At 56.3% G+C, this 25,620-nt stretch overlaps 4 protein-coding genes across 4 annotated transcripts; 1 reads left to right on the top strand and 3 right to left on the bottom strand.

The window, feature by feature from the left end:
- Positions 1–14,152: 14,152 nt before the first annotated feature.
- On the bottom strand, positions 14,153–19,091 carry CGGC5_v010809 (NAD-dependent protein deacetylase hst2-1; the record flags this gene model as incomplete). The annotated part of the gene is made up of 12 exons (XM_032021321.2): positions 14,153–15,522; positions 15,601–15,816; positions 16,171–16,256; positions 16,310–16,437; positions 16,491–16,620; positions 16,678–16,811; positions 16,866–16,877; positions 17,436–17,858; positions 17,917–18,352; positions 18,403–18,535; positions 18,589–18,702; positions 18,761–19,091. The coding sequence occupies 12 exons, from the start codon at positions 19,089–19,091 to the stop codon at positions 14,153–14,155; spliced, it is 3,513 nt and encodes a 1,170-aa protein (XP_031892585.2).
- Positions 19,092–21,219: 2,128 nt separating this feature from the next.
- YSA1 (ADP-ribose pyrophosphatase) lies at positions 21,220–21,978 on the top strand (the record flags this gene model as incomplete). Its single annotated transcript, XM_032021332.1, has 3 exons — positions 21,220–21,258; positions 21,348–21,681; positions 21,740–21,978. 3 exons carry the CDS (start codon positions 21,220–21,222, stop codon positions 21,976–21,978), a joined length of 612 nt encoding a protein of 203 aa, XP_031892592.1.
- Positions 21,979–22,052: 74 nt separating this feature from the next.
- On the bottom strand, positions 22,053–22,930 carry CGGC5_v010807 (Nudix hydrolase 14; the record flags this gene model as incomplete). Its single annotated transcript, XM_032021344.1, has 2 exons — positions 22,053–22,778; positions 22,838–22,930. 2 exons carry the CDS (start codon positions 22,928–22,930, stop codon positions 22,053–22,055), a joined length of 819 nt encoding a protein of 272 aa, XP_031892591.1.
- An 881-nt stretch (positions 22,931–23,811) lies between these two features.
- Positions 23,812–25,356, bottom strand: cysA (Serine O-succinyltransferase; the record flags this gene model as incomplete). The annotated part of the gene is made up of 1 exon (XM_032021356.1): positions 23,812–25,356. The coding sequence occupies one exon, from the start codon at positions 25,354–25,356 to the stop codon at positions 23,812–23,814; it is 1,545 nt and encodes a 514-aa protein (XP_031892410.1).
- Between the last annotated feature and the right edge of the window lie 264 nt (positions 25,357–25,620).

The following is a 25,620-nucleotide window of genomic DNA, read 5'->3' as shown; positions in this document are numbered from 1 at the left end:
GGCCCGGGGTACATTTGTCTTCAGTGTCATCCCCTCTAAGAGCTGCGTCACCAGTCTCACAGATTGAGACTGGCGTTCTAGCATTGGCTTTGAGCGATGTCGGCAAGGAGGACGTCTTCCCAGACGCACGCCCTGTGCATCTCTTCTTGAATTCCAGCTGGCAGGCAGCTTCTTCTGGAAAGACGGACTCTGGCTTTACGTATAGACAAACGCCATGCAAGGACTTGAAGTCTTTGATTCCCTATCGTAGAGGTCTGCCTCGGCGAGAATCGCTACAGGTGCTGGTGCTATTGCACAGTTGCAAATGCTTTCAGGTCCTGCGGTGATTCTCCATTGGGGTACCTAGGATTGAATGGCTTCTTTGCCTTTGGGGCGAACTTGCGCACAGCGATACGATAAGCGAGTTCATCGATTTCCTTGCCGTCTTTGAGCAGGAAGTCCTTCGCCAAGTTGACCTGGGTCATCGACGGAAATGCGTTTCGTGTGTCTGGGTAAGGGTTAGGGAGAGGCGGAGGTTTGCATCGTCCAACACAAAACCATCTCTCACCCGTATTTCCGACCAAGCGTCTCAAGACGTCCCCATAGGTTCGCACGTACCCGGACGGCACAGAATCTCATCGTCTCAAATTTAGCTTCTTCAGCTTAGCGAGGCCGCAACCAAAGAGCAAGCATGACGTGTCTTTTCGGCCATCTCATCCGCGCCCTTTCATATCGGTTCTTGAGATCCGCCTCGACTTGTGGCGGGCATCTTCGACAGAGTAGCGTAGCGATACCAGCGATCGTAAGCCACATGAGGTCAGTCAGCCTTCGATTACCGATGTCTGGACAGGCCGATGGCTGCAATGGCCGTGACGGTACGGAATGCCACCGTCTCCTCTAGCTTGCCTGCGCCAGAAACCTAAGGGCTTTGGGTCTCGGGTTGCTCTGGCCACCATTCGAGAATCATGCATTCGACCCCTGTATGCCTGTACCCGCACAAGAGTGTATTCGATTGGTAGGGGGACAAGGCAACAGTCATATCCACGGGGAATTCAAGGACGGCTTTCCGTAGGTAGGGGAACACTTGACGTCCGGAGAAACGCTCTGTGTTTGCGGTAGATAGGTGTGTAGCGATGGCCACACAGGGAAGCAACCATCTGCTGATACTGAGCCTGCTGTCGATCAGCAGTCCACCTATGTGCTCTTCGATGGTTGGCCACTTGTGAGTCGAGGTTTAGTTGCGACAGGAGAAAGAACAATTCATCTCGTTCTGCAGCTGATAGCCCAATGTGAATGCCTGCTTGTTGGAATAACCTCACGCACTGCTATAGGCGGAGTTACAGAACCACGATGGATACTTGGGCAGGTCGACGGCCAGCAGGGGCAAAGGCTTTTTGGCATCGTTATCTGAGCCTTCGGGGCCAAAGTGTGGAAAGAGGGGAAGTGTCCGGTGTGAGGCAACTTCCACAGATTGTGTCACATCTCTCCAGGCCCGTCTCCCCGTTGTCGTCGCGACAGGAACGGGCCCTGGGCGCGAAATTGCGAACGGTGACGAGTCTGACTCATGAAGGTCCCAGCCAGCCTGGGGGGTTCCGGCAGATGTCCGTTTCCAGGAAGCGAATGGGCAAAGAGAAATGGCGTTACTTCGCCGTACATCTCTTCTAGCAGTAGACTGTTAATGCGGATGACCGCATCGTCTTTGAAGTCTTAGTGCTTTTTGGAACGCAAAGTGAAAAGAATGTGGCTACCACCAGTTGATAGTAGTTGCGAGCTTGTCTAACATGCCAATCCGGGGGGCTTCAACGCCTCCGGGCATACAGGCCGAGCAATCCGACAGTAGCGCGGTCATACTCCAGGTCTCCCTGCATAGCCACAGCAGTGATGCCCTTGATCTCCCATGCGACGTGAAACAGATTTGAGCGACCAGCCGTCTGTCGAACTGTCGCCGATAGTCGTGACAGACGCGGGCCCGGCGTGAGGAACCGCGATCGGTGAGAAGACCATGCTCCAGAAGTCCACTTCTGAAGGGTATTGGGTATCATTCCCATCCCAGAGCGCGAAGCAGCCATGGCCCATGGGAAATTCCATGTTCTCTTGCTTCGCCTTCGCCCGCTGTCAAAGACATCCTTCGAGCGTCCGCGGTTAGGCCAGCGTTTGGGTTGTCCCGGTTGATCTTGTAAGAGCATACGAAGGTCTTCGGCTCCTCATCGAAGTGGATACTGTTGACTTCGTCGTCACTGGCACTCGCCGGCACAATATGTGGCCTCTCGGTACCATCGACGTCTGTGATGGTTTCAAGATTGTGACACAGTTGCCATTCAAGGCCAGCCGACCGAAGGGCTTTCCAGCGTGGAGTTCTTGACGTGCTGAAACTCAAGGGTGCAAGCCGCGCGGAGTCGACGCAGAGACTTGAGCAACGAGTCTGTAGCTACTATCGACCGTACTGAAACCATGAAATGGGATTGATCTCGCAGCTCTATGGAGCCTGATACAGCGGCAACACGTAAGAGAAACGAGTGAGAGATGTACGTTTCAAAGAGGTCTACCTCGAGGAAATGGGTCGGTCGAGCGTCAGACGCCGTTGTGATCGGCCGTGGTGGACTTAGACCGATACGCAGGCCTTGTAACATTCTTCCACGGGATGCTTCGTGGAACATGACCCTTGCTCGACCCAGATGTAGCATCTGTTGAGGGAGTGTTGTTCAAAAAGCCGTTCAACTTGGAAGTGCGTAGACGTCGGCTGTTTCTCGGGCGGGCCCTGGGCTGTTATCAAGTCGATCGGTCTATTTCTGACTGTCTTGGGATATTTGACCGTGAGATTCTAAGTATTGTCTTCTGTAGGGATAACGATTGCTGCGCCAATTTGGCTGAAAGTGTCTCGCACTTTAGTAGGTTGGCGTCGGATCGCACCAGCCCATTAGCTGAAGTCCTTCAACATGCGGTCACATACGTCCGCACAACGTATCGGTGCACCCCTCAGGAGCCCGCCCGTGCAAACAGCTAACCCGAGCGAGCATATAGGGCATGACGAGGGGATCCACCTTGAGCTCGCAGCGTCTTCTCATCTCATTCACGATGCCCACGGACTTCACATGCGCCACTAGTCGTCCGGCCGGGATCCGGTCAGAGGAATCACGCGCATCGCAACGTCTGAGTCTACCAGGTTGCGGGCCTGGTGTCGGTATCTCTCACACGCAGGACGAAAGTCTTCATACATAGGCCGCAATTAGGAGCGTACTACCTCGCTACGCTACCCCTCACGGTGACCTGCTATAAAGCGGGAGGCGGTAGTATGCTTGGACACAGAAGTGTCTGAGACGTCCGAAGGTAATGTGCGGCGGTCAGGAACGGGTTCTGGGGATCGTGGAGGCGTTCGTCGTGACTGAGCTCTGCTCTGCCAAGTTTGCGTTGGGGTGAAGCGCGTAGTGTCACGCCCCAGACTCTCCCGGGCGAGTGCCTGGAGTTTGTCGTCGGTACAGACCTCGCAGGTCCATCGGTCGGGCGGTCTGAAAGGGTGAGACTGGTAAGTGAGTCGGCTCGCGAGGAAGCCCCGGGATCTAACGCCGTGTCGTCGTCCGTATTTCAAGTAATCCTCACCCGCAGCGGCACGCGCATTTCTGTGCGCTGCTGAATAATCGTGTGCACGGCGATCACGATGAAGCCATGGAAGATTCGGAAAACCAGGACCTCGTCGCTGGTGATGCAACTTGCGCACACGGCGTCTATACTCGTCATGAGCCTCTATTTCAGGCCCTTGAGAGAGCTGTCCTCCCGAGAGCGTTATACAGATCCTCGCGCAAAACGGCAAGAGTTGGCTTAAGTCTTGCGGAGGACAGCGGCATCCATGGGCTCACCAAAACAGCTACAACTCTTCCGACACGGTAAGATGCGTCACGCCCCCATGAAAAGTCCGTGTTCGCTGTGACTGTGTTGGTTGCTTGAAGGAGCCCGTGGCAAGACCAGGATGAGGCGGAGGATGCCCAGGCTGCGACAAGATGATTATGACTTGTCTGAGGAGGGCTTCGGTTGGACAAGCTGTGGTAGATTCTGATTATGGATCGCGACTGGCGACCGCAATTAGTTGCCGAAGTTCCGATCGTCAAAGCCGGCAGCAGCTTGCAATGTCAGTTGCGAGATAGCCAACTGATCGTATATCAACGCTGCCCATGAGGGACGGATAGTATTCCTCGATCTCATAGACCCGGGACTGTATGTTGAACACCAGACCGGCCCGGGGTCTATCCTCGGCAGCTGGTTCACTCAACAGGCGGTTGATTCCCCAGTCAACACGAGGCCGACTGCAGCATTGGCAATTCATTGAAGACGCATCGCATTAGTCGAGAGGTTGTACAGGTTGATCAGGTGAGACGACTGGTTTTCGATTCGGAGTGATTACGGAGGCGACCACAACAACAGAAGTGAACGAGGGTAACGATGGAATCCATTGAGTAGATGGCCCTTGCTGCGAGTGGAAATACTTTCAGCAGCGGAGCCTCTTCTGCTCTATTGAATGCATTGTGGAAGTTTTCGAATTCCTCATCGGTATGCAGGTACGTCCAGAGCCGGCGTGCCTTGTCTCAAGAGTCCGGGAACAGCATGGTCGGCTCGAGATGTCAAACCTATCCTCTTGCTGCAAAGCGCCTACGCCACAGTTTTAGGACAGTCCTTTTTGAGTACTACGCCGAGACAATCGTACAGTGTTTGTCGATGTAGGGGAGCCTATGGACAAGGTTGATGCCCTGGAGATACGGGTGTGCCGAGGACGCCTGGCTCTACCGAGCCTTATTGCAGGGCGCCGAATGATGAAACGGGGATGCAGAGGCCTACCTCTTGACGGATCTCTGATGTCGGCATACGTGCACTCTGATATCCGTGCGTGGGCCCGATTCCGATTCTAAGTGCGTGGTTGAGGAGGGGGATCGCTGCTTGGATCGAAGATTGTCTACACAACTATCCACACAAGCGAAAGCCGATGACCCGTAGTCTCGCTCGGCAACTGCACAGTCCCGGGCTTTTCTATGCCCTTCGACTTGCCTTGAAAGGATTTCACCACCCGGTGATGCGCCTCTCTCTCGGTGGCAGGCTGCGTCCTTGGTAGCCTCCCTTTGCAGAAACGTAAAGTATGCAGGGATAGCAAGGACACAGCCAAATAGCTGGACGTTGGAAGTTTTCTTTCGGATACGGCAAGCAGGAAGGTAGATATCTCTTCGGGCAGAATTGTCTCGCCTAGAATATCGTAGGAGCCCCCTGTGGTTGACCGCGGGAATATTCGACGAGACTTTCGTCCTCTACAAGCTTCCCATCGCAACTCGTTTGCCTAGCTATGCGAGTTGCCCGCATTGTCGACGAGGTATGTAGCAGGCTGGCTAGCTTGGCTTGTCTTCGGATGTCCTGATCTAAGAGCTGGAGACCTCGACATGACTCAGAGCGGGAGCATAGCTGCGAAGACCACGCTCAACGCAAGACCATGCTAGCCCACCACAAGCGAGACGCTGAGTGTGATGCCTGCGGTTATCCCGACCCCCGCGCAAGGGCAAAGCAATCCGCATTGTCGTCCATCATTTGCTGACTGAAGGCCGCCACGAAATCTGTATCGAATGGCCCCGTTCAAGCCGACAAGCCGCCCCAATAGACTCTTCGTTCCGGCGAGCCTGTCGCATAGATCACGCCTCGCAGAGCCACGTGCGTTGGCCAGGAGAAAGTGGTTGGCACCGAGGACTCGCAAAATCGCCTTCTCCGTCGCGAAAGGGCATCCGGGATGAATCTTGAGAATGTCAATGGCGTCGAATACTCTACCTTTCATCAGGGTCCCGCTGACCAGAGTCTTCGCCTTGGCGTCAAGCGCCGCAGATGCCTTGTTGAGGGTCGCTTCGGGAATTTTGTATGTAGCCCCGTGTGCCTCATTCGGCTCTACTGAGTCTTATGATAAGACGCCAGTCAAAGGCCTGTACGACGTGGGAAGTCGCAACAGCCTGGAGGATCATATACCCTGTACACCCGTCGAAGATGTGAAACGATGCAAATCCAGCTCATGCGGAGCGATGACTACGTGAGCAAATTGGAGTGCGGCGCTTGTGGCTGTCTAAAACCGCACAAGAGCACAACAATAAGTCAGGTACGACAGAGAAGGCGGCAGCCATGCTCTGAACATCTGACCCAAGACGCGAATTCGCCACATCATTCAAGGAGGGATGTAGGTCATTCCTTGGTGGGAGCTAGGCTGCTCTCTGCGTAAGGGTGCTCCAACTTCATCCACGGGAGCTCGTCCTCGCCATCCTTCGAAATCTCCATACATTCTGCTGTCGCTTGCAGGTATCAGGGTATTGACCGACGTAATGACAAGGGTTAATCGCGTCTTTGAGTCACGTTCCTCGGACTTCTACTTCCGTTGTAGCTCAGCAAAACTCATGCGACCCTTGACGGTGCATCTTTTGCGGTTCGTGGGCGTATTGTCTTCGTCCTGATAAAGTATATGAATGGTGATCTTGTCGCCAAAGAATTCATTGATAGGGTCGAAAATCTGATCAAGAGTAGCTGCGGGACATGACCGATACGATGGTCCAAACTTGTGTCCAGAAACTTTTCAGGATTCGCCAGTACCTCGGCTATCACGTTGAGCATCGCTTTGTACCATGCGCATAGACTAGTCAAGGTCCTCCCGGTACCGCATTCGTTTGGTTTGACCCCACTATGGATAGACGAGCACATGCTCGAGAGGCGAGACTGCGATGCCTCTTCCAGAGGAGTGATTTGACGCGCCAGCCATCGACCAAGTATGAAGGTAGTTGTTGGTAGATGTTGATGGATGATGGTAGCTATTGCCACGAAGGCACCAAGACGCAGCCACAAGCATTGGTTCTGGGATCTGTTGCCAAGCGACGTTGCCGAGCGTCTGTGGCGGGCTCATTCTTCGCGGCAATCCTGGCCTTTGGACTGCTGTCCGTAATGTCACCCATGGTTGCATCTAGGAGAGATGCGCCGTCTGCCATGAGGACATCTTTGTCGTGGATCAAGTTACCTGAGGGCCGGGTGGTGCTTGTTTGGCGACACTTGGATGTAAAGCAGTGTAGCAGAATGCGAGATCTTGACGGGTGGGTGACCGAAGAGAAGATCGCGGCGGTTCAAGGAGAATTGTGTGCCAGCGCCTCGCATCGCGAACGCATATCGTAGCATCGTTGCTGTCGGTGTAGATGAAATCTGAATACTGGGATGCTCCTCTTCCCCGTCATATAAAATCAGGTACCCATAACCTCGATGGGATCCCCGCGCTGCAGTGACAGGGACGGCAAGGCAGACAGTACTATCTCGATACAGAAGGTGTTCTCGGGAAGTGCTAAGATTGGAAGTTCTCTAGCTCTGCTGAGGATCTATAAGCGCCGACGTATTTGGGCATCGGCGGTAATGGTCCCCCTCCCTGCTGCCTCCGGTGATTCGGTAGTCATTGGCGCAAAAGGTCGAGGCGGCGGTAACCCGAATCGCATCGAAACGACTATTGATGGCTTAGCTTCATCGTGCGAGGCCATCACTGAACGCTGACAGAACCATGGTCGTGCATCTGCGAGCGCTGCCCACCGCCACCCAACAGTGCAAGATGTTGAAAGGGTCGCCTATGAGTTGCAACAGCGGTGATGTCAGGTATAGTGGTGTATCCTTCTTGTAGTGCGCGTTGATAAGGTGAAGTCTGACGGTATCATTCCTGGAGAATGTTTCGTCGCAATGAACACACCGAAGTATGTGAGCTCTTCCGGGCGGTCTGCGCGAGGCACTATGCCTGAGGTGTGTTCGAGATGTACTACGTTACACCTAGCTGCCATTACTGGCGGTGGCAGCCATATACTTTGGACGTCAAGCCCAGGGCCCGAGTCTGCATGGCCATCCTGGTCCCAGAACCAATGCTTGCCTTGGCCTGGGATGGCTGATGCTGGGTTGGCCACGTTCCAGGGACATCGTTAGCTGTCATGGTCGGCGGCAGGACTTGGAATAGATGCGGCTCAATTTCGGATGGCTGTGACTGGGTTTGCGAAGATTCATAGATAGTGCTGGTTGCCATGGCCGCCCGGGGGAAAGGGTATAAGTGACCGCCATGGCCTGCTTCCATGGATTGTAGCTGACAGAGCCCTGAGCAATCGGCTGTTTGTTGCCCACTGCTCAGGGTGGGCCATTCTTCCTCTCCTGAACCCCCTTAGGAGATGCTAGCTACAGGCTAGTAGACTTGACCGTGATAGCGAGAGGATTCTATGGCGTGAAGAATGGCCATGTAACGCACAAAAGTCCAAAGGGGTTCCCTGCCCGTAAGCGACGGTAGCGCCAGCGGAAGTCTCTTATCGTTCCGTTCTTCCCTCCTATCTGAAGCATCATCACGGTCTTGAACTACCTGTCGATGCTTCGAACGTGAGGATGATTTTGTTTGTGTCCCTAATCTTGATAAGAGAGTTGAAACAAAGAGCTAGGAACAGGTTTAAGCTGTGCTCAGGGTCGTGAGCCACTTTATAAAGGACCGTCGACATAGCCCTGCTAGCGTGCCTAGACGATCGTGGACGAGGCAAGTCGCTGGCTTCAACGATAGCTACCGCGTACGCCATGATGTCCGAAGGGAGTTCTGTGAGCTCCAGCGCGACTCGAACCTTGCCTCGAGGACGTGACGGAGGATGGAGCCTCCGATTTCGCGGGATGCCCACTCGGCGAAGGGGATTCGCGGTCGGAGACTCGCGACACTCAACAACACGAAGGCTCCATAGGTTGCCATCGTGTTGCCAAGTCCGCAGATACAGTAGAGCGATGTGGCCTATACTGAGCCTTTCTTTCTCGATCGACGAACACCGCAAACATGCGTTAATCATGCGCCCTACGCTTGTTATCTCACGAAGCTGAGAGAGGGCCCGGCGTCAGCATGGATGGCGATCCTTGCATAGTTCTTTTTCTCCTGCCTGCCGGTCCCGCAGCGCCAACTAGACGTCCGCAACACCTAACTTCCGAGCTAAAATGTCGTTCAAAGGTTCCCATAGCTTTGGAACCTGCGTTGCTGACCTGTAGGACAGGCAGTCCCGGTATGCATCGCAGGTATGGTGATGATGTTTGTGAGACACACTAACCACATATCCGCGACCGTGTTGAAATTACAGAAGCGAAAGTCCAGATGTATAACCGAGCGAGAAGAAGGGCATGGCGCCTCAGACCGAACCATTCATCTGTGCCACACCAAGGAGACATCATGATGGTCCTTCGCTTCTGCCGTACACAGGCCAAGATGTCGGTAAAGATATGAGGGCCCGCGGCTCTAATGAGCCTGGCAAAGCAGCGACATTGATGCTTGAACAACCTCCGTCATATATCTCCTTCCCAGAGGTCTGCCTCCGGGGATTCAGCGGTCAACGGAGCAAGGCAATGAGACGGCGGCAATCAGAACTGCGTCTAAGATGAAGGTTGGTGGACTGATGGTTTCCGGCGCGAAAGAACCAGTTTGATGTTTTTCTGTCTCATGAGAATAATGTGATCTAATTACCGATGTTCAGCTGCTATGTCCTCTGCGGTCGTCCTGAGCTCACGAGTTCTCCGGTGATATTCGTTCATGAACTGCCCGAAGCAGAGTACACGGGGCTGTCTTCGATTTTGGCGAGGACCCAGCCAAGCCAGTGCTCGCACAGCCATGAACTCGGTGTCTCGATATGGAGAGGGTCACACCGATGAGCGCTTCGGTCTCATGAGTCCATCCCCCGACGGTGGCAATGCGGGACCAGTGGGTGGACAGACCATCGGGCAGGAATACTTCTCCCACGCAACATCGTAGAGTTGGATGACGGTAGCAGCAACGACCATAGACAGGTGCGCAAGATGAAATACGTCACACCTAGCTACCGTCTCTGTGGGCGTGGTAAATAGTAGATATCAGAGAACCGGGAAGCAAACACACGCCGATATGTGCTGGGGTAGGATGCTGGTAACCAGCCAGTCTTGGCGATGGGTTCGGCGATTAGCAGTTAGAACAGCATCCTGTTCTTCCGGGGCCCTAATGGTGCCTCTTCGTGTTGCATACTTGGCGAACTGGCATCTCAACATATGTCCTGTTGCGCAAGTGACGTTGCGTCTACCGCCACATCGATTGCCGTCTCTTCCGAGGTAGCCATTCCAGAAGTGCATTTGAACCTATACGCCAACACCCAGCAAGCCATTGGGTTATCGCCGATCGTTGATGCACTCCAACCCTCTGAATTCTTACCAGCTGCCACCGATGAGCCCTGATATTCAGCAGGAGGCAACCCGAACAGGCCGATGGGACGGCGCAAGCTCTGCAGGTTGTTAGTTTTCCTGCTGCCCGTAGACGCGAATGTCAACCAGGTCTGCGTAGTGATACTCCTCAGCTTCTTCCGCGAAGCGCAGACTCTCCACAGTTGAGCAAGTGACACTCACGGCGAGATAGAAGATGAGTCCTGGGTACAACCCGCAAAGCTTTACAAGCTGCAGAATATGTCCTCGCCGACAAAGACAAAGTATTGCGGCGCAGGATGCGGCACAAGAGTGTCTACCTCCCACCGCAATATCGCCGAATCGTCAACCGGCGCAGGATGTGCATAATATCGGAGAGTAGAAGAGGCCCGGCAATCGGATGCGAATTGCCAGCTGATATACCAGCTGTGCGGGCAGTTCTAAGTGACCTCAGCCCCAGCAGCCAATACCCCGACGCCGAATGTTTGGCAAGCAAAGAACACTGATGTCGCAGGCCATGACATACTTGGAATTAGGATGTCCCGATCATGGTCTGCTTCGTAGGAGTGGCAGCGAATGTCCGCAGACTTGTGAACACGGCGACCGCCATAACAAAGCCTGAATTGTCGGGTACGGACCCCAACCAGGACGGAATGCCAGTAGTCGGTGCATGATCAGCATTGATGGCGTCTCTGGTTAGACCAGCCCAGAACAGCACCAAGGCGTGTCGCTGGTTGGTTGGGCCGCAGCAGTCTGTATCTCCGAGAACCCTCATCCGCGATATTGGGCTACCACTCCGACAGGCGAGAGAGCCATAGTAAGCCACTTCGGTGTGGAATTGGGCCCGGGGGCATTCGAAGGAGTCCAGTAGCATACTCAGCCTCCGGACCGATATAACGAACATCGTCCGCAATGCTGTCACTAGTACCAGCGCGGCAACGAAATGGAGTACCTGGTGTCGCGACGCGCCTCCCGAGGAGAGACACGGTTAGTCTACCCTTCATTGGCTGTCTCGGTGTGAGTGACTTAGGACATTGGCCGATATGGGCTTCGCTCTCTTGGCCAATTAGTTGTGAACAGGCCATGGTCGTATATCGATGACGACCAGAGAAGATCGTATATAACGTGTCGCGAAATATGGAAATCAACGCGTGGCGGAACTTCGCAGAGAAAAGACACACAGAAGGCCGTAACGATAAGCAGTACTCCGGATTCCTGGCTTCCATCTTCAGGTTGCCATAGTTGGTGGGATCTGGGTAAGGTTTCGAACGCGAAAGCACGAGACGTCACACTTCCCACAAAGCGAAAGCGATGAACTGTACCGAGTACCTTCACCCCAAGAGCCAGGCAATGCAGTCGGACTCATTGCACAAGCAAAGAGACCACACTGTCCGTCGAACTTGCTGACATACTCGTTGTCAGGGTTACCTTCAGGGAGAGCACCAGTTGCATTTGTCTGGATCCCCAGGGGCAGCGAATCGGGATGGTAGTCGCCACGCCTCCCCCCAAGCGAGATGGGCTGCGTGAAACAGCACGACGGTCTGATGATCCACGATTTCGTCGCTCGCCAAGTAGCATTTGTCTTCCGTTCCCTCTTCATAGAAGGTTGTTGAAGTTGGTATCATCTTCACGATGACCCACACGCAACAGCAGCGGAACGCAATCACGCGCCACGAGATGCCAATCGTACTGATTGAGCCAAGCCTCGCCGGGGACAACAACGCCAGAGAGGCCATGGTACTGGGTGGTAACGCAGCCAGGATCTACGTGCCATCCTTCGGCACACTCTTCTGAGGGTCAACGTCATACTTGACGTGACCATGTACCCAGCCTAGATCGAGCCAAAGCCGGCGCAGCACTCGTCTGTCCCGGGTGTAGCTTTCCTCGAATTGGCCTTCCACGCGAGGCGCAGTCACCAGTCCGTGGAGTGGTGCAAAAGCTTCAAAGGCCCGTATTATTGGCCAAATCGTGATCGACCTCTTGGTCACCGACGTCTTCGCCGGTGTCAGCTTGAACGACTTTGGAGTCTGCTCCCTTGTCGTAAATTTCGACTGATCCGACAGAGCCGAGGGCGAAAGCCAGCACAACATTGCCTTGCCAGGTTTTCGCCGTCGGCTGCGCTCAATGTCGCTGAGGTACGGGCCCGGGGCTGATTGACACGAACACCACCGTCTTGTGGTAATCGGACTGGTCAAGCAGTCCCAGCTCGGTTTCTCCGTTGAACAGGAGGTCGAGGGGCATGAGTGAGTAGACTGACCGGTGACGAACGAGATACGCATAGCTCCGCACGACGAGTGCGTGAAGCAGCGAGTAAGTGGGACGAAAGTAAGAGACGATGGTGACAAGTAACCCGGAAGCTCTTACACAGGCGAGCTTTTAGATGTAAGCCGAGGTCGTGTAGCTTTCCTCAACAGACTCGACTGAACTGAATGCTAAAGCCGGCGAAAGACGTAGGATTCATGCGACTTGCGTCTCTCGGCCTTCGCGGCCTCTTCCTAACGCTCCTGGCATTCCATGCCTTTCGCGAAGGAACGCCTTTCCCTAGCCAGCTTCCCGCTGCCTGCTACAGCTCAACATCACCGAGGCATGGGCTCGGAGCTGAAAGAGAGCAATCACGCGCCGTTATCGCGGGATGGCTCGAGGAGTCAAAGCTGAATGCGATAGCCAGGCCCTGGAAGTCCCAAGACACGAACGGCCGGATGCCGCGCGCAGTCTTCTGCGCGTGGACAGTGACGCATATTGCACGCAGTGATACGACCGCGATCGAGCGCAGTAGCTGCGTTCGACGGACCCCACGGGGTTGGGAGCAGAAGCTAGAACACCGCGGTGATCTGGCTCTGTGACTTCACATCACAGAGGCATGGGCCCGGGGTTTTAATAAAGAAAACATGCGCTATGGCATTGGAACCTGCCAGGTTGAGCAACCAGTCCTAACTGAAATGCCTCAGCAAGCCCTGGGAGCTCCAGGGGGTGAGCAGGAAGAGCAGTAATGGCTCTGTATGCCGCATCTGCGGGTTGACAGTCAGGCATGTGCGACGCGACCATGAGCGGATCCATCCATGCCCTCGTTTGAGATCGAGCCGCCGCGAGGTGAATACCGGGATGTAGTGTCGGCCTTATCGTAGACTTGGTTGAGCCGACGGAGGGAGCCAGCACAATACTGCTCAGCAAGTTCTCACTGTCGGCACCAGTGCATGCTCCCAGCGGGAAGGGCCCCGGGACTGTAAGGGGGTAAACACCCGCCATGGCATTATTGTTGGCATCGTTGAGCGAGTCTCAACTCAATTGATCCCGCATCGTCAATCGCGGGGCTGAGGCGACTCCTCAGATACCAGCCCCAGAGCAACCCGCCATTGCCCGCACATGTTTTCAATGGCCCTTATTCTCGCCACCATCGCCTTCTGAGTTGAGCCCGGCGTGGGCCAGAAAGGCGTAGAGGACCTTCACACTCTGGCTGCCGCTCCCCGGGCTGCAGATGGAAGTTCCGAGAGGGTCAAAGGCAGAGCGCTCTTGTCTCGCGATGCCCGGCGCAGTCTTCTGCGCGTCGACGATGAGGCATCTCCATCGCAATCATGTTTACGGCCTCATCCGGCCGCAGCTGGCGGAAAGAGCTGGAAACCGTCGCCCTGGCAAGGACGGCCAGTGGCCAACGAAGTCGACGAAGCCGGGGGAAGAAGCCAGAACACTACCACAACAGGTACGTGCTGCGGCTCGACATCACTGGGCCTTGGGTCCGGGGTTGGAAAGATACGTAAATAAGTAGACATCAACCGTCATGTGGGTGATACAGACACAACGTGCACATCCGAATGGACGAAGTAATGTAAAGATGATATCAAGGCATGTTGGGTATAGGTATAGTGACAAGGACTGACTACTGCCATCAAAGGATGTATGTGGATGTGTATACTTTTGCGCAAATGGATTGCTAGGATCAAAAAAGGTTGGAATGGTGGAATTGGTAAAGAGGTCATAGCTTGGCATCATCCGGCGTCTTCTTCTCTTCCGCCTCTAAAGCCTTTGGCGGCGCCGCCTCCGCCGTCTTGTCTGTTGTTGTGGGTACGTCCTGCGTCTCCTTGGATGATGTGGATGGGGTGTCAGCGGGTGTGGACTCCGATGTGGTAGCCGGCTCTGAAGATGTCGTGGGCTCGTAGCGCGCTGGGCCGGAGGTAAGTGCCTCATCCGCGGCGGTGTCCTTCTTGGCGGCAACGGGCGCGTTAGGGTCAAAGACGACGGCAACCTCGTCGAGGGGTGTCGCGGCACCCTGCGCGGCAAGCTGGATCTTCTTCTTGGCCTCGGCGCGGAAGTCGGTGGCTTCCTGCGGTGCGCCCTCGGAGCCAGAGACGGTATGCCCCTCGCGACCGCGGTCGTCCTTGATGTCAGTGCCGACCTCCGCCTCGAGCGCCTTGGTGACACGCGAGACGGTACCCTTGGGGATGGTCTGCTGCGCATCCTCCGTATCGCTGCCACCGTCCTGCCGCAAGGAGGCGCCGACGACATCGGGCTCCTCTTTGTCGTCGTCGAGCTTGAGTGCAGAGCCGACGTTCTCGGTGACCTTGCGGATCTCCTCCTCGAGGTCCTCGTCACCGTCGGCGGCAGCAGAAGCAAGCTGCCTCTCGGCCTCCTTCTCGCCCACGATGCCGCGCCACATGTCCTCAAGCTCATCGCGCCAACCAAGGAGAGAAGCAAGCTTGCGTACGCCCGCGTCGCATGTGCCCAGCTCGACGACATCATCCGCGCGGCGACCCATCTGGCCCACGCGCTCCCTGTTGAGCAGCAGCCTCGGCACACCCGAACGCGACGCCTCAGCGAGGCCGGCGAAAGGGTAGACAGACAGACTGGTGCCCATGACGACAATGAGGTCTGCCATGGCGGGGAGATGTGTGTTGTTACGGAAGGCCTCGGGGAGGGCCTCGCCGAAGAAGACGATGTCGGGCTTGACGAGGCCGTCGCAAGTACCGCAGCGGGGCACGATCTCGGCCTGGACGTGCTGGAGCATCTTGTCGTCGGGGAAGGGGGTGGCGCATTCGATGCAGCGCTGGGTGGCAAAGGAGCCGTGGGCCTCGATGATCTTGTCGTCCGGGACGCCGGCGCGGCGCTCGAGGCAGTCGATGTTCTGGGTGAAGTTCATCTGGAGGAGGCCCTTCTTGGCGAGGAGGGCGATGAAGACGTGTGAGACGGTCGGGAAGAACTTGCCCGGGTAGAGCTCCTTGGCGAGGTAGTAGAAGGGTTCGGGGTGCTTGCGGAAGTAGCTGATGTCGAAGACGGCTTCGGCGTAGGGGAGGTTGAGGCGGGCGAGGTTGGCGTAGAGGCCTGTGCCGGGGGATCTGAAGTCAGGGACTGGAGGGGTGGAGTGTCAGCCGTGGTATGGAAAACGAGAGCGTATTGGCGCAAGGAAGGGGAGTGGGAGAGACATACTGCCTGCGGCGGTCGAGATGCCCGCGCCGGTCATGACGGCGATGCGCTTCACCTCGCCGGACTTTATGTAGTCGGCAATGGCGCCGAGGGACCTCGACTCGAGGGTCTTGGGCTGGACGCTGTCGTCCAGCATGGTGGATTCTTCATTGCCCATCTTGTTGCGCGGCCGGTTCGAGTTGGGCCGGCCCTTGGGGTGTTTGTCGCGGCGTCGGCGGCCTATGGTGGGCGATGATGGCGGGGTGGTAGTGGGGAAAAGAAAAGAAGACCAAAAAAGTCTGCAGGCGTGGGGGCTGGTCGCAGTGTGAGTTGATGTTCGTATCGATGATCAGCGGTGATTGAGAAGCGTTGTCGCCGGCTTTTGGGCTCGTGGAAGGTTGTTGGTGCCTGGGAGGATGAGAGGCGACAGTTGTATGTCGAAGTTGATGATGGTAAGAAGCGGTTCGGAACGGTGGTGGCTGCCTCGCCGGCCGGATGGCTCATCGCTCAAAAAAGTCCGATGGCTCGTTTCGGTGTTACATCATGCGGCAACCCCACCCCCGCCATCCTGGAGCTCTTATCGCACGCACGCACGGTGACCCTTATCGCTAGCTGCGCGGACGGACCAACGGGCGTGAGCGGGAATAAGCAAGCGAGTTGGGGGCGATGTGAAGGATGACCTAAGGAAAGGGGTCAGTGAGTGGTCATCATGGAGGGGGAGAGAGGGTCTGACCAACACCTCCTGTCTTCAGGGCAAGGGCAGAAGGAGATGCCCAACACCATGGATTCGGGGATGAAAGACGAAGCCGGCGATGAGAGAAGAAGAAACCAAGCCACGTAAATGGGCGTGTGGTTGATGAGCTAAAGAAAGGGGCCAACGAGGGCCCATCGCGGAGTACGGACAAGAGAGGAACTGACCAGTGACTGCCATCAACAGCTTCGGAGGGGCGGGGAGAGTTTCGGATGATCACAATCCAGCGGCCACAGATGGGACACGAAGCCAGAGCGAGGGGCGGGGAGACGAGGAGAAACTTGGTCGATATGCTAAGGAAAGGAGTCAGCAATTGCTAGCCATGGGGTACGGGCAAGAGATGAACTGACCGAATGCTGTCATTAGCAGCGCGTGGCAAAGGGCGACGAAGGGGAACAATCGATAACTCCCGAATGGAACAAGGGTGAGAGGGAATACGAAAAAAGTCTCTCTGTCCTAGCCGTCTTGCGATTTGGTTGATGGGCTGGGGAAAGGAGTTAGCAAGTGCTCATCACAGAGGACGAAGAGAGAATCTGACCAAATACTGCTGCTATCAGCAGCGTGTTTAACGGAGGGAGGAAGGGAGGAGAAGAGTAGGCAGATGATCAACAACTAAATGGCCGCACATGGCGCACGAAGAGAGAAAGATGAGAAAAGGAGAAAGTCAGTGACAACTGTCTGATGGGGGTTTTATACATGAGGCAGATGGCTCTCTCCTCCGGTCATCTTCTGGCTTGTCAGGAGCTGGTAACAACCGCCTCATCGCGGGCATTTGCATGCAAAATACGAAGACAATCTGATTTCTCATGGTCCGTGTGTTGGACGCATTTGCGTCTCACGGAATGCCTCCATCAATCAAGAACACAGAAACAAGAGCATCATGGGCCGTCGCCCTCACCGACGGATAGCGATCTGAGACCAAACAGCCAGCACCCGCATCATCTCCACATATCACAAAACAAAACATCTAGATTCTGCATCTGTAGTCTAATTACCGCGCTGCGCCATGCATCATACCAAACCAAACCCTAAACCAAACCTCTCAAAGCAGTTTATCCCCCGGCAAATGGTACCCAAACACCAGCACCGTCCCGCACACAGCCATCACCGTGGCCGCCATGTACGGCAACCCAACCCACGCCCCTCCAATCCGCGTCCCCGCGCGCAGCAGCGCGGAAATCACCGGCGCCGACACCAGCGTGCTCAGCTGCTCGACCCAGCTGATGGCCGTGTTGAGCGTGCCGATGGTGTGCGGCTCGACGACGGCGTTGAGCACCGCGCGGCAGATGTTGGTGTACGTCGCGCCCATGCTGAAGATGACGAGCGCCGCGATGAGGAACCACGGCTTGTAGGCGACCGCGACCATGAAGCAGCCCAGGCTGAGGAAGATGCCCGTCATGCGCACGAGCCAGAGGTCGCGGATGAGCGGGTGCAGCGCCGTGCGCTTGGTGATGTACCAGCTGAGGAAGGGGAGCACGGCGAGGAGCATGGTCATGTTTGTGATTGTAGACACGGTGCCGAGCAGGGTTGCCTGTGTGTTGCCGTCAGCGTCTGGGATGCATTTTTGAAGGGGAGGGAAAGTTGCCTACCTTTGCCCAGGACCAGCCAAACAGGTTGTGCACGTACTGCGACGTGATTTCCACCTTGATGTACTTGATAATCACAGTAAGGTTGAAGCCCAGTACCAGCGGGAGAATTCTCTTGGATTTGATGAGGAAGTTGTAGACGTGGTTCATGTCGTTCTTCATCGAGTAGACAATCTGCTCCCGCAGCGTGCGCTTGGCGCTCTCGGCGCCGTCTGCCTCTTCCGCCCGGCGAAGCGTTTGCTCGACCTCCACATCGGCAGCCCGCCGGAACTCGGACGTCTCCGGGATGAAGGGCGGCAGGCAGGCGCCAAACGTGAGCAGGGCCTGGCCGAGACACAGCGGGAGCCAGGGCGACTTGGTGAGCAAGGCGGCGCTGATTGGGGCGACGACAAGCTCGCCTGTCAGGGCTATTGTGCCGACCTTGTAGTACACGGATGTTCTGTCCGGGAGTCAGATGGCTGGAAATCGACACTCGTTTGCCGCACTTACAAGTTGGAGATTGGGACAACGTCAGAAATCATGGTCCACACCATGGCCTGGACGATGGCAGCGCCGCCACCGATGAACTGGAAGACTGCACCGAACCAGACTGTCCAGAGAGGCAGCACGTTGGGCCACAGCACTGTCTCGCTTTAGCAAACGAAGCAAACGATACGTCTCGGATAGTGCACTCACGCGGCTGCAGCATCCACATAAACTCCAGGCACAGACCAAACATGGCCAACGTCAAGACGGGTCGACGGCCGTACTTATCCGCAATGATGCCGTACGGGATGGACGTAATGAGCGCTGGACCACGTCAGAGGCCGTCTTCTTCACACATGCAGCACAGCACAGGACAACTCACGCGGGATACAATCAAACGAATTCAACCAGCCCTTCACCATGGCCAGCTCGCCCGCCACCTCGGGCCCCTTGCACACATCGTCCGCCGCGTCCGTCGCGATGTGGCCGGGAAAGCGCTTCTCGCAGATAATCTGCTCCATAATCTGGTACGTCGGCGGGACCTGCAGCAGCGCGCCGACCTCGACAATCACGATGAAGATCATGGAAATCGCAATGACCTTGAACTGGTATGCGCGGCTGGGCGCGACCGTCGCGGGGAGGTCGTGCGCCAGCAGCGGCGTCTCCTCCTCTGGCCGGCGCTCCACATCGCGATCGAGGTTTTTGTTCGTCATGTTTGCGCCTGTTTCTGTAGTTCTCTGCTCGCAAAGGCGAGGTGGGCCAAAAACAAGCAGCTCAAATGCTGAAAAGCCAGCCCAGTGGAGGGAAACCAACACCCAAAACTATTAAACCAAACGAAGTCGAAATAATTAGAAAGGCAGGATAGAGAGTCGGGTATGGTGGTGAGACTCTTCCTAAAGCAGTAATGCAAACCGCTTGTCGCCAAAAGTTCCAACACAGGCTAGGACTGCACCACGTATGTGAGAGGGAGTGAGAGAAACGGCACAGCAGCAGGCGTGGCGATTCCTGCGTCCCAGAGAGGAAGCTCATTAAAATAAGGGACCCAACCAACAGCACCAGAGCCGTTTGCGATTGTCGCATGCGCTGCGGATGCAGCAGATACAGACCCCGGCCGTTAGGGGTCCAACAGGATGTCAAGACCACTTCGCGGCCGGCACACCCCTGCCGCGAGGGAAAGGCTCCTCCCCAGTGGCCGGCTAGGCAGCGGTTGCGAGTCAGCCCAGCATCTCCGATGTGCTGTTGCTGCTCCTCTTGCGAAATCTGGGAGGGTCGCGCACGATCGCGAGTGCTGCTGATAGTGGATTCCGATGTCGTTGTTGGCCTGCTGGCGGGAGAAGTAACGGTGCTCCCTGCATCTCTCAACCGCAGCGATGGGCCGTCGCGGTTTTGGGTCGGAGTTGTCAGATAGAGAGAGCAAAAAAGTCCCGGGCAGCTGGGACGCGCCAATCGACCGCATCGCAGGTTGCTTCGCCCCAATCAACGGCCAACGCCGTGGCACAGGAGCACACCCGCCGCAACCAAGGCTCCTCGTCATCGTCCGTCCGCCACCCGACTCAGATGCATCGCCAGGACCTCGCGAACCGACAACAAAACATCCAAGATGACCAACTTTTTTCTCGTTTCTTCTGCTCCTCGTGACTCGGCGCGTCGCACCATCTCCTCTTCATTCTTGCACCTCGGAACTCTGTTCCTGCAGAAGCCTAGAAGGCTCATTCTAGAAGGCTCCGGCTGAGGGCTGTGGGTGTGCTGGCCGGCTGTCATGTCCATGCCGCCTGAAGGTCAAGTTCGTCCCATCGTCCCAACTATCAGACGTCCGGAGGAGGGCCAGGAGCGATCGGCAGCGTGGTGTGATCTGCCACTGACAGTACTGTACGGCGCAGCCTGTGCCCTCCCTCACAGCACCCAGCACGACCGTTGCCCGTCTCCTTTTGCCGGCGGGCAACCGAATTTGCCAGGGATCCCTTCCACGCCGTCAGCCTTGAGACGAAGAAGCCCCAAAGCTTAAATCCGACTGACGCGGCAGCGGTGCAGTCTAATGCGATGTCGTAAATAACACAACCCACCCAGAATAATCTCGGACCGAGCTGCTTCGAGCTTTTGTATGCGCTGGTGGGGATTTCGAGTGGTTGCACATACAGGTCCTCGGAGAAATAGCGACGTCGTTGATAATGGTCACTGACTCGATTGCCGACCGGTGTGTGTTGTCGTCGTGGGGTTCTGATGTCGATCCGCTCTGATCAGAGCCGTAGAGCCGGTGGAATTTCGAGATCCTTGGCAGGTGGGAGTTGGCGGTATCAGGTCGCCGGCGGGTCTGGCGGAGGTTGGATGAAGAGGGGATTCGGTGCCGTCGGCAACCTGCCTGCCACACATTGACAGTCCGCCGTCCATCCATCACGATCCAGCTTGCATTATCGCATGCTGTGTCTCGCCAGATGTCGTTGAACGGCACAGATTTCTCAAAGTAGAAAGTCTACTAAGAAAGGAAAGTCAACTCATCATACATCAGACTGCAAGATGCCCCTAAGTAAAGAAAGGAGATAGTCTGCAGACGTTACTTTCTGCCAACGTCCGCGATAAGAAGCATAAAGTGTAAAATCATATTCAGACCTTTCCTCCTGAAGGTATCCCCCAGAGTCTCCTTCCCTCCCAGAGTCCCAATGAGCTTGTGTCGGCACTAAGAATGGCTGACTCAGCCTAATGACCGCGGGGTCGTCTCCGCCAATTCCAGCGTCAGTCAAGCGAAGCCAAGCTACCCCGCCAAAGCTCCGTCTCCGACTCCGTACCTACTCACGTCACCCTCCAACACCGCGACACACGATACCGAACCCGATATCGCCCAGCATGTCCGGCAAAGCCAAGGTGACCGCCACGAGGCCTCTGGTACGTCATATATCCTTCGGGCAATTGTTCCCACGCTCTCCCGCATCTGTCCTTCCACAGGTAGCTAACCAAAATCCCCAAACCGACAGCCCGACGCAGAAGCCCGCTGGATCAAGCTCTCCAAGATCAACTACACCGACCAGAACGGCACACCGCGCACCTGGGAGTCCGCCGAGCGCCGCACCCGCCCCAAGTCCGGCGACATCGACGGCGTCGGCATCGTCGCCATCCTCGAGAAGCCCTCCGGCCCCGAGATCATCCTGCAGAAGCAGTACCGCCCTCCCATCGACCAGATCTGCATCGAGGTCCCCGCGGGGCTTGTGGACGAGGGCGAGACCGCCGAGCAGGCGGCCGTGAGAGAGCTCAAGGAGGAGACGGGATACGTTGGCGTCGCGTCTGAGACGACGCCCATCATGTTCAACGGTATGCTGCTTTCTATTGTCTATCGTTTGCTGGTTGATGCTGATTACGAGTGCTCCAGACCCCGGCTTCTGCAACACGAACCTCCGCATGATCCACGTCACGATCGACACCTCCCTTCCCGAGAACCAGAACCCCGTACCCCAGCTCGAGGAGAGCGAGTTCATCGAGGTCTTCACCGTGCCCCTGACCGACTTCTGGGCTGAATGCGTCCGCCTGGAGAAGGAAGGCTACGCCATCGACGCCCGTGTGGGAACCATTGCGGAGGGCATCGAACTAGCCAAGAAATTCAAGCTATAAACGCCCTCTCCTTCTTTCGCTGTCTCTGATGCTTCTTGTGATGTCGTGACCTTAAACCCATGAAGAGAACGTCGTCATACCTTGCCTTCCCTCCTCAGTCCCTCCCACAACGCCACCGCAGCAAGACACTTCGCATCCCTCGCCCCTTCCCTCCAAAGCTCCCCCATCGGCACAATCCTCAACGTAATCTTCTCCCCCTCCTCCCTCAACCCCGTCAACTTCCCGCTCCACTCCTTCAGCTGCCCCCTCGACACCCGCCTCTCATGACTATAAATCGTAATAAACTCATCACACCCGCCCGCCGACGGGAACATCGCCTCCGCCAACCCCTCCTCCTCTCCCTCCGTCGCCCTCCCCGCGCCCGCCAGCTCGCTCAAGCACGTCAACTCCCCCTCGTGAATCTCAATCCCGCACTCCTCCTTCAGCTCCTTCGCCGCCGCGCCCGCGAAGCTGCCGCTGTCGTCGACCATGCCCGCCGGCAGCTCTACGAACGACAGGCTGCCTGCCGGCACGCGCGGCTGCACGGTCAGCACGGCGTAGCGCTCGTCCGGGGCGTCGTCGGGGACGAGCATCAGCAGCATCGCGACGCTGGGCCCGCGCAGGAAGACGCTTGCGGGGAGGGTCTCGCCGGCTGCGTTGGAGACGTCCGCGGTGAGCTTGAGGAAGCCGACGCGCGAGGAGCCGAAGATGTCGTATGTTTGGACGGTGATGCTGCGCAGGGCGTAGGGGTCGGCGTGGAAGGGGTGGGAGGCGGTTTTGGATTGGAGGGTGAGGGAGGTTGTGAGGCGGGAGAGCCAGTTCTGTGGTGTATTAGAATGTGTTATTGATGAACGCATTGATAGGTGAAGATTGTGCTTACATTGAAGGGGCGGAAGGAGAGAAGCTGAGATTCGGAGAGGCCTTCCGGTAGCTTGACCTGGATGTCGTGATCTTTGAGGGTGATTGCCGACATTGTTCTGACGAGCCGGGGGTTTACCCGGGTGATGCGTTGAGAAAACGTGGCTGATCTCAGAATATTCCTATTCATGGATGAAGGAATGAAGTTATGTGGAAAGCGTTTTAAAGCAGGCGCGAACGTGCTCATCCTGCCTCGCAATTGACCTTCTTGAGTTGCACAGGTGTTGTCTAATGTAAGTGTAAGTGAATGAAAGGCTGACGTCAGACTTCAAGTGTGGGTGTAGTGGGGTCTTTCTGCCGATGGCGTTGCGCCAAAGGAAGGAAGGTACGATAAAAATGTAAAAAGTGCAGGATGACAGTTCGCCGGGGTAGATACCATAAAACAGATTGATATGTGTGTGTATTGCGATTCGTAGAACTTTTCATTCATCAATTGTGCTTTTCCTGCCTGCCTTATGCTGTTTATGCTATGCAAATGCGAACCGCCATCACCCCTTCCTCCAACTCCCTTTTTACACTTGCGATGCTGATGTAACAAAAGGAAAAGAATCCTTTCCCACACACCGCAACCACCCGTAATCAGCTTTAAAACTGTTTCCAGAGGCAATCTGAACCTCGTAGACCACTTAGGTAAAAAGCAAAATTGCAAAAAAGACAAAAAAGTTCGGAATTGAACTGGGCGTCCCCAGTTCATTCCTATGAAAAACAGCCGGACTGTTTTTGCGCCGAGGGTACGTGTTCGGCCACCCACGCCCGTCGTAGACTGCGTGCTAGTCTCTGGGGTTGCGGATGAGAGTGATTCACTGCTAGATAAAGCCTTCTGCGGGTCGGATGGGATGAAAGGGTCGACGGGTGGCCAGAGAGGTGCGGACGACTTCAAGGTGCGCGCGAAGCTGGTTCCATTGTCGCCAGACGTGAGGACCCACCCGCTCACCCTCAGCCCAGGAAATTCTTCAGGTTTCCGCCAATGTTCTTGAGGTCCAAGAGGAATGTGTCGTGACCGAAGAAGCTCATCTCCTCGCTCAGCTCAATGTGTGCCACGTTTCGGTTACCCGCCAGCTTCAGGGCCTGCGCGACTTCCCTCTGTTGCCAAGCTGGGAAGAGGATATCGCTGGCGACGCCGATGACGAGGGCTGGGGTGTCTCTCAACGGGGAGAGGCCGGCGATCAGGTCCTCGGGGGGTCTCGAGGACACCTCGGCGGGCTGGTCTGATGCGCCAGCGTTCGACTCTGGTTGCTCCTCGTAAGGCTTCTCGGGAAGGGTCAGACTGCAAGCAGCATCGTTCCTCGTGGGCTCGACACCAGACTGCAGCAGCTTCTCACGCTCCGCTCTCCTCGCGCTGGCAGCCACCTGGTTCTCACGTCCGAGGTCGAAGAGGTCCATTGCCTTGCTGACGTAGAGGAGACTATTAGGGTCGTAGGTAAGGCAGAACTTCTCGCCAGCGTGGTCAAGATACGTCTCGATCAAGAAGTCTGGGCACAGGGCCGGCGGCTTGCTGGGGTCTGCCCTCCTCCGTCCGAAGCGCTGCTCCCATTCGGGTCCCGAGCGATATGTGACCGTCGCGATCTCTCGCGCCAGCTTCATACCAGCGTGCGGCGGCACCCTGCCGTAGTAGAAGCCTCTGTTCCAGTTCGGGTCCATCATCAACACCTGACGCTGTGTATGGCGCATCGCAATGCTGTACGGGTGGCTCCTCGCGCAACCACTAATGGACACGATCCTGCCTACGCGGTTGGGGAACAGCGTACCAGCAGCAAGCGACTGCATTCCACCCATACTAGAGCCAACGCTGGCATACAGCTTCTCTACGCCGAGGCCATCCAGCAACCTGAACTGCGCCCGCACCATGTCCTCCATTGTCAAGATCGGAAACCGTGTCGCATATCGCTGGCCGTCCGCGGGATCGATACTACTGGGCCCCGTCGAGCCATAACATCCTCCAATTACGTTTGTGCAAATTACGTGGTATTTATCCGTGTCGAGCGCAAGCCCTGGACCGATGAACTTCTCCCACCAGCCAGGCTTCGGGTTGCTCTCCGTAGAATGCGCATGCGACGACGCAGACAGGCCGGTGTGGAGGAGGATTACGTTCGACTTGTCCGCATTCATTTTTCCCCAGGACTCGTACGCGATATCGAACTCGGGCAGGACGCCACCCCAGTCGAGGAGGAGAGGCTCTTCGCAGTGGTACGTCTCCGTCGCGCCGGCCGTGTAGGAGGGCTCGTTGCTCGACTCGAACTTCGCTTCTAGTGTCGCGGACCGGTTCTCGAGGGCGTCGAGACACGGGAACGCCATCGCCGGGTTCGAGGCATCACCGGGGCTGTTGGACGCTTTGCGCGCCGGCTTGGAGTGGAATCGGCGCACGGGTTGTTGGGAGCTGAGAGCTGCGGCAGAGCTCCGAATCGCGGCGGGGGTGCTGGTGCGGGGAATTGGAGCGCGGGCCTGGCGCAGGGCCGCTGAGGCGAGTCTTTGGCACTTCATGGCGACAATTGTGACGGAATTGAAGCTATGGAAAGGCTCGAGAGAGGATCATGGGCCCTTGGCAAAGATATAGCCACCGTCCTTGGTGTTTCCCGCGGCCGGGTTTGTAAGCTGGAGTTGCTTAGAGCTCCATTGTCGGCGGCGACGATGGTGCAATCTCACGTGACGATAAGCGATAAGCGTCGCGATGAGGGGCAGTTGGATTTTCTTTCCGGAGGCGTTTACTCAAGGTTTCTTGCGAAGATTGTCGGCACAAAAAGACAT

Source organism: Colletotrichum fructicola (genome assembly GCF_000319635.2).
Source record: "Colletotrichum fructicola Nara gc5 chromosome Unknown KSG_Nara_v1_contig06, whole genome shotgun sequence".
NCBI lineage: Eukaryota > Fungi > Ascomycota > Sordariomycetes > Glomerellales > Glomerellaceae > Colletotrichum > Colletotrichum fructicola.
Note: the sequence above shows the minus strand (reverse complement) of the source record. Positions and strands in the feature narration are given on the sequence as shown.